The following is an 8,954-nucleotide window of genomic DNA, read 5'->3' on the forward strand; positions in this document are numbered from 1 at the left end:
CAGTGCGCATGCTCCAAATTAACCCGCAAGAAGCCAATGCTTTCGACGTGAACGTAAATGACGCCCAGCCCTATTCGCGAACGACTTAAAATTTTCAAAATTCGACGCGGGAACGATGTCCATACTTAACATTGGTACGCCTCATATAGCAGGGGTAACTTTACGCCGGGAAAAGCCTAATGTAAACGGCGTATCTGTACTGTGTCGGCCGGGCGTACGTTCGTGAATTTGCGTATCTAGCTGATTTACATATTTCTAGGCGTAAATCAGCGTACACGCCCCTAGCGGCCAGCGTAAATATGCAGTTAAGATACGACGGCGTAAGAGACTTACGCCGGTCGGATCTAATAGAAATCTATGCGTAACTGATTCTAAGAATCAGGCGCATAGATACGACGGCTCGGACTCAGAGTTACGACGGCGTATCTGGAGATACGCCGGCGTAACTCATACGAGAATCCGGGCCTCTGTGTTTTCCCTGCCTGTTTTGAGGAATAAAAGCAAAGGACAAATTGATCTCGGAAGCCCAGATACACTGTTGTTGTATATGGCTATATTTTAGACCCAACAGCCTACAGGACAATATAGACACTCACCTCTGGCTTCCGGCATGATGTCTTTTAGTGTTTCAGTTAAAGCCTCGCGAAGGTTGCTACAAAGAGACAAAAAAGCCGAAATGTTCGCTGCATTGGGGAAGGCTTGATCGCTCCATTGGTCAAAGTCAGGAAGCCAGGCGGAGGTGGTTTTCTTGCTGAAGTTGTAGCTGAACATTTGTTCATCATCAAACATCTTCAGGAGCCCCGGGGTCGATGTGTTGGGCTGACAGAAGAGCACCTGACTCAACAGATGGTCAACTAGGAGACAAAAAAATAAGAAAGGGTAAAGAAAAAAAATGAAATTATATAAAATTAAAAAGTGTTCGTAAAACTTAGACATAAAAAATGAACAATGCAAAAGAAAAATGGTGACAGGGGAAGGAGCTCCAGCATACAGCCTGTGATTGACAGCCTCAGCTCTGTTTCTGTGTGCTGTACGAAGGAGGGGGGGTGTCCCCAGTCCCCACCCTCCAATCAGTTCTCATAGCTCTCCTCACTGAGCTCTGCAGAGTGTAACTTCAGTTCCCACCTCCTGCTTTTTTGAAAGCTCAGACAAGCTTTATAAATGCTGCACTTTGGATGACTCTAGAGGAGAGAGTGCAGTAGCTAAACAGGTAAAAGTAGGAGGATTTGTTTAATCTCTGTGTATAAAGAGTGTAATAACTTGTGCGCTACGCTGTGTTTGATGATAAAGGTATGTACCAAAGGATTCTTTCCTAAATGTACATAAAATAACTGAGTACTAAGATTTGTAGGTAAAGTTGATCCAGGGTAAATCCGATTGCCTCTCGGGGGATCAGGAAGGAATTTTTTCCCCTGCTGTAGCAAATTGGATCATGCTCTGCTGGGGTTTTTTGCCTTCCTCTGGATCAACTGTGGGTATGGAGTTGGGTGTATAGGATTGTATTGTGTTTTTTTTTGTTTGTTTATTTTTTTTGTGGTTGAACTGGATGGACTTGTGTCTTTTTTCAACCTTACTAACTATGTAACTATGTAACTAACTATGTAACTATGGTATTTAAAAAAAAAAAAAAAAAAAATTAAGTGAAAATGAAAATAAAAACACAAGGGTAGTAGACTGACTAATAGAGGACAATGACGCCAACACCTGTAGTGTCACCACATACACAGTAAACTGTTAGAACATAAATGGTGTGGCGCTAAATCCAGAAATGTGTATTGTAACTGTGATAATGAGTATAAAAGTAACAAACGGTGCTTTGAAAGTCACGTGTCTGTGACGCAACGCTTTGGGAGGAGCCAGGTGACGTCACTTCCGGTCACAGCAGAGACCAGAAGTTTGGATCTGTTAATAGAAGAGAGTTACATTGAATCTTAAGGTAAGCGGCCATTAGGCACAGTGGTGGAGCACATGGACAAAACATTGGATTACATGGATTAATAAATGTCACTTTTGCGTGGTGTGCACAGCACTGGATTTTGGATGCACTGCCCAACAGGACTGATATGAACTGATTGTCACATTGACATTGTGCCATAGAGTTGTATATATTATATATATATTTTTCCCACCCCCAGCGTATAAAGACCTTAAAGGGACACAGGAGTAGGGCAGGAAGAGATTGAAAAGACTTCCAGTCTCCACAAAACTTCCTTCCTGAAATTCCCTGCCAGAGAAGAGCCATTATTATTATTTCTCATGCAGGGCTTGCCTCCTACCACTTTGTTCCAGGGCTGCAGCTTTCATCATTCTCTTCAACATTCAGTGTCCCCCACCTTGTGCTGTGGTTTCATCCTCTGACCTCTAGGTCAATGATAAATTTCATAGATTGCTGATGAGTCCCTAGGTCAGTGATGAGTGCCTAGGTCACAGATGAGTCCCTAGGTCACTGATGAGTCCCTAGGTCACAGATGAGTCCCTATATGCTGATGAGTCATTATGTTACTGATGAGTCCCTAGGTCACAGATGAGCCCCTACATTATTGAAAAGTCCCTAGGTCTAAGAGTAGTCCCTAGGTCACTGATGAGTCCTTAGGTCACTGATGTGTCCCTATGTTACATTGATGTGTCTCAAATCACAGATGATTCCCTATGTTACTGATGAGTCCCTAAGTCACTGATGAGTCCCTATATGCTGATGAGTCCCTATGTTACTGATGAGTCCCTAGGTCACTGATGAGTCCCTGGGTCCCTGAAGAGTCCCTAGGTCACAGATGAGTTCCTAGGTCATTAATGAGTCCCTAGGTCACTGATGAGTCCCAAGGTCATTGATGAGTCCCTAGGTCATTAATGAGTCCCTAGGTCACAGATGAGTCCCTAGGTCATTGATGAGTCCCTAGGTCATTGATGAGTCCTAGGTCACAGATGAGTCCCTAGGTCACTGATGAGTCCCTAGGTCACTGATGAGTCCCTAGGTCACTGATGAGTCCCTAGGTCACAGATGAGTCCCTAGGTCACTGATGAGTCCCTAGGTCACAGATGAGTCCCTAGGTCACTGATGAGTCCCTACTTTACTGATGAGTCCTTACGTTACTGATGAGTTCCTAGGTCACTGATGAGTACCTAGGTCACAAATGAGTCCCTAGGTCACTGATAAGTCCCTAGGTCACTGATGAGTCCCTACATTAATGATGAGATCTTATGTTACTGATGAGTCTCTAGGTCACAGATGAGCCCCTACGTTATTGAAGAGTCCCTAGATGAGGAAAGAGTCCCTAGGTCACTGATAAGTCCCTTCATTACTGATGAGTCCTTATGTTACTGATGAATCCCTAGGTCACATATGAGCCCCTATGTTATTGAAGAGTCCCTAGGTCACTGATGAGTTCCCATGTTACTGATGAGTCCCTAGGTTACTGATGAGTCCCTATGTTACTGATGTGTCCCTTGGTCACTTTTGAGTACCTAGGTCAGTGAAGAGTCCCTAGGTCACTGATGAGTCCTTAGGTTACTAATGAGGTCCTATGTTACTGATGAGTCCCTATGTTACTAATGAGGTCCTGTGTTACTAATGAGTCCCTATTTTACTGATGAGCCCCTATCTCACTGATGAGTCCCTATGTCAGAGATTCAGTTCTGCTTTTACTGTACAAAAACGTTGTAAGTAAACCCGGTCAAACCCTAACATACTGTACACCGCAACACCCACACGCTTTGTGCATTGAGGCGCACTGCGTTAGCTGGCCACTGGAAATAAATGGTCAATGCATGAAATAAAAAGGTCCTGTCCTATTTTTCCAGCACTGAGCAATGCAATACATTGAGAGCGTGCATCTTTGTGTTGCAGAGCAGTGTCCCCCCCCCCCCCCAGGTGTAGAGATGTGCACTGGGGGTGCTTTTCATTTTGCATTACACTTCACATGTGCCACAGTGTGTTACAGCAGGGTGTGTTATAACACGGGTCATGATGCTTGGAGTGATGTGACCGAGGGATCATTCACACAGCCCCATTGGACGGTACATGGACAAAGCAATTCACCTTATGTCCTACTCTTCTAGTTTGCACCAATGCGTTGCATCGGACGGAGTGCGCAAAGAAAGTCGGACAAATCATTTATTTATGCGAGGCTTTGTGTGACGCACTACAACTCATCACAGAGCAATGTGCTGTATAGAGATAAATAAAATGTAATTTTGTGTCATTTCAACACATTACAAAAAGATAAACGCAAACAGTGCATTGTGATGTAATAAAGCACCACGGCGCCCCCAGACAACCGCAGCATTATACACACCAGTGTGAATGAGCCCTGACATGACCCTCTAAGGCAATGGTTCTCAACTCCAGTCCTCGGGACCTACTAACAGGTCACGTTTTCAAAATAACTGAAATTAACTGAAACGTTTTCCTCAAAGCAATATTTAAAATCTGGCCTGTAAGTGGGTCCCGAGGACCGGAGTTGAGAACCACTGCTCTAAGGCAATTGTCTCCAAACTCACCAGCCAAATGCGGCCCTTTACTTGCCTTTGTCCAGCCTTTGGGGCATTTTTCTTCCCACTGATATGGGGCATTATTCTTCCCACTGACACCAATGATGGGGCACTATTCCTCCCACTGATATAAATGATTGGGCACTGTTCCTGCCACTGATACCCATTGCGGGGCATTATTCCTTCCATTAACACCAGTGATGGGGCACTATTCCTCCCACTGACACCAATGATAGGGCACTTTTCCTCCCACTGATACCAATAAATTGGGCACTATTCCTCCCACTGACACCAATGATAGGGCACTTTTCCTCCCACTGATACCAATAAATTGGGCACTATTCCTCCCACTGATGGCAATAATGGGGCACTATTCCTCTCGCTGAAACCAATGATGGGGCAAAATTTCTCCCTCTGATATAAACAAGTGGGCACTGTTCCTCCCACTGATACCAATTACGAGGCATCATTCCTTCCATTAACACCAATGATGGGGCACTATGCCTCCCACTGATACCAGTGACGGGGCACTATTCTTTCTACTGACACTAATGACGGGACACTATTCCTCCCACTGACACCAATGACGGGACACTATTCCTCCCACTGATACCAATGAATGGGGCACTATTTCTCCCACTGATAGCAATAATGGGGCACTATTCCTCTCACTGACACCAATGATGGAGCAAAATTTCTCCCTCTGATATAAACGAGTGGGCACTGTTCCTCCCATTGATACCAATTACGAGGCATCATTCCTTCCATTAACACCAATGATGGGGCACTATTCCTCCCACTGATACCAATGATGGGGGACTATTCCTCCCACTGACACCAATGACGGGACACTATTCCTCCCACTGATACCAATGATGGTGCACTATTCCTCCCACTAATACCAATGATGGTGCACTATTCCTCCCACTAATACCAATGATGGGCACTATTCCTCCAAATGATACCAATGATGGGGTACTTATCCTCTGACTGACACCAATGATGGGGCACTTATCCTCCCACTGACACCAATGATGGGGTACTTATCCTCCCACTGACACCAATGATGGGGTACTTATCCTCCCACTGACACCAATGATGGGAGACTATTCCTCCCACTGATACCCATAATGGGCCACTATTCACCCTCCTACTGATCACAGGTACTATGTAATTTATTTACTTCCACTGACCAACAAGTCTGAGGCTGGCCACAGTCTGACCCCCCCCCCCCCCCCCCGCAAAAAAAAAAATCTGAGGGACAGTAAACTGGTCCTTCATTTAGAAAGTTTGGAAACCCCTTCTCTAAGGCCTCATTCATACCAGCTGGTATGGATTATGCTCCGGATAATGGGCCATGCTAGTGTGTGTTATGTAGGGGCAATGCCTTACAACACATCATGCTGTTTACTTTTTTAACTTTATTGAAATGTCACAAAATGACAAATCATTCAACTCTATGCACAGCAGCATGTTGTAAAGCGCTGCAGCGCAGTAACAGGCGGTGCTGTGAGTTGCGTTGTGAAAAAATGCACATAAGCTGCCAGTTTTACGCAATGCACACCACCGCACATATATTACAGCGCATATAAAGAACAAATGTTTTTTTTTATGTGCCCTTGCATCGATCTATGCAGATTTACGCAGCTCAACCTACACCATGTCTCTGGCCCGGATTCAGAAATGAGATACGACGGTGTATCTCCGGATACGCCGTCGTATCTCTGAGTTGCGGGAGGTCGTATCTATGCGACTGATTCATAGAATCAGTTACGCATAGATTTCCCTAAGATCCGACCGGCGTGAGTGTCTTACACCGTCGTATCTTAGGCTGCATATTTACGCTGGCCGCTAGGTGGCGCTTCCGTATATTTACGCGATGAATATGCTAATTAGATCGATACGCCGATTCAGAAACGTACGTCTGCCCGGCGCATTTTTTTACGTTGTTTACGTTAGGTGTTTTCCGGCGTAAAGTTACCCCTGCTATATGAGGGGTATCCTATGTTAAGTATGGACGTCGTTCCCGCATCGAGTTTTGAAAAGTTTACGCCGTTTGCTGAAGTCGTTCGCGAATAAGGCTGTACGTAAGTTACATTCACGTCTAATGAAATGACGATTTGCGGCGTAATTTCGAGCATGCGTACTGGGATTTTTTCACGAACGGCGCATGCGCCATTCGTAAAATACGTCAAATACGCGGGGTCATCATTCATTTAAATAAAACACGCCCACATCATCCCCATTTGAATTAGGCGGGCTTACGCCGGATCACAGACGTTACGCCGCCGTAACTTAGGGAGTAAGGGCCAGATTCACAAAAGAGATATCTATGCGACTGATTCATAGATAGCCAGAAGATCCGACAGGTGTAATGGACTTACACTGTCGGATCTTAGGATGCAGTACCGCGGCCACCGCTGGGGGGAGTTTGCGTCGTAAACCAGCGTCGGGTATGCAAATTAGGAGTTACGGCGATCCACAAAGCTTTTTCCCGTCGTTACGTCGTCGCGAGTGTTAGATTTCCGTCGCAAAGATAGTGCACCTTTAACATGGTGTAAAAGTACTCCACCATGTTAAAGTATGCCCGTCTTTCCCGCGTCACTTTTGAATTATTTTTAAAAAAAAATATTTTCCCGGCGTAACTCTTTTTTCACGTCACGTGATTCACAAAACGTCGGCGCGTCGTAATTTCGCGCAAAGCACATCAGGAAATTTGCGACGGGAGCATGCGCAGTACATCCGGCGCGGGAGCGCGCCTAATTTAAATGGTACCCGCCCCATTTGAATTGGGCCGCCTTGCGCCTAACCTGTTTACGATACACCGCCGCAAATTTCCAGGTAAGTGCTTTGTGGATCGGGCACTAAATTGGAAAAATTGCGGCGGTGTAACGTAAACCGGTTACGTAAAATTGCGCCCGCTCTACGTGAATCTGGCCCCAAGTTCTTTTTGCATACGGAACTTGCGCCCTAAGTTACGCTTACGCCCGCCAAAAGATACACAAATGTATCTGAATCCGGGCCTCTGACTCCAATACTCTATGTAGCATTGTAACCTTGTAGGTTGGCACTTCCAACAGCCCCAGTTTAGTAATTACCCTGTTGCGCCTGCACCGCCAGCAGAGGGAGCACTAGCAGCACAGTGCAGATGATCCTGATTGGTCGCTGAGTGTCTGGGGTGAGCATCTTTCCAGATTTTGATTATCGGTGCTTCTCCAGTAGGAATCTTCACATCCAACACCAAACCGGGCAGTCCACCTTCTATTCAGATCCTGCAGCGCATAACACGGGGACGAGCGCTGCTACCAGACGTGACACATCCAGAAGTGACTTGGAGAAACTACGAAACGTCTTCAACATTACAGAACAAGTCCAGCAGAATGTGATGAATTACCACTAACATCCAGAACAATGGCGCGTCCAATGTGTTCAGCAACAGCGTCTCTCCGTCCCGTCATGTGCGCAAGAGTCCCCAGGAGCCGCCTGGATCGTTATTTCAGCAACTCAGACTCGACATGATACATTCTACAGACAATGATTTTATTGCAGCTGCTACAGTGTAGCAAACTGCAACGCCCATTGTTATAAAACTTCTAGCCAATAGCAGGGCTCCTAGCTGGTACATCACTTGTTGCTAGGTAGACGTTTATTCTAAGTTGTTGAAGAATTAAATCCCAATGAAATTTCTGAATTTAATACTGTGATGTAGTCAGGATGCAAATAAAGTAATGAATATTCCTCATTTATATATATCGTTTTTTTTTTACAGATCAACTTTATTAGGACAAGTACAGCATTACACGTGTAACAATTATTAGGTAGCAAGTTACAATCTCACAAACATTAGCCTTTAACCACTTCATTACTGGGCACTTAAACCCCCTTCGTGCCCAGACAAATTTTCAGCTTTCAGCGCTGACGCATTTTGAATGACAATTGCGCGGTCATACAACACTGTACCCAAAATATATTTTTATAGTTTTTTTCCCACAAATAGAGCTTTCTTTTGGTGGTATTTGATCATCTCTGCGATTTTTAGTTTTTGCGCTATAAAGAAAAAAAGACAACATTTTGAAAAAAAAAACACAATGGGGCAGATCCGCAAAAGAATTACGCCGGTGTATCTATTGATACGCCGGCGTAATTTTAAATTTCCTGCGTCGTATCTTTGTTTTGTATCCACAAAACAAGATACGACGGCATCTCGGGTCGATCCGACAGGCGTACGTCTTAGTACGCCGTCAGATCTAAGCTGCAATTTTTCGGCAGGGCGCTAGGTGGAGTTTCCGTCGATTTCCGCGTCGAGTATGCAAATTAGCTAGATACGGCGATCCACGAACATACGTCCGGTCGGCGCATTTTTTTACGTCATTTGCGTTTGCTCTTTTCCGGCATATAGTTAAAGCTACTGTTATGAGGCGTACTCAATGTTAAGTATGGCCTTCCTTCCGGCCTAGAAATTTGAA

The 8,954-nt window shown here is 45.0% G+C and overlaps 1 protein-coding gene across 1 annotated transcript in view; it reads right to left on the reverse strand.

The window, feature by feature from the left end:
- LOC120914300 (class II histocompatibility antigen, M alpha chain) overlaps positions 1–8,059 on the reverse strand; it is a 29,397-nt gene extending 21,338 nt beyond the window's left edge. The window contains exons 1-2 of the mRNA XM_040324933.1: positions 7,587–8,059; positions 597–854 (exon numbers count right to left, since the gene is read on the reverse strand). Coding sequence (XP_040180867.1) covers positions 597–854; positions 7,587–7,674 — 346 coding nt within the window. The 5' untranslated portion in view covers positions 7,675–8,059. The remainder of the gene's footprint in view (positions 1–596; positions 855–7,586) is intronic.
- Between the last annotated feature and the right edge of the window lie 895 nt (positions 8,060–8,954).

The sequence above is a fragment of the Rana temporaria genome, chromosome 9, assembly GCF_905171775.1.
Source record: "Rana temporaria chromosome 9, aRanTem1.1, whole genome shotgun sequence".
Taxonomy (NCBI): Eukaryota; Metazoa; Chordata; class Amphibia; order Anura; family Ranidae; genus Rana; species Rana temporaria.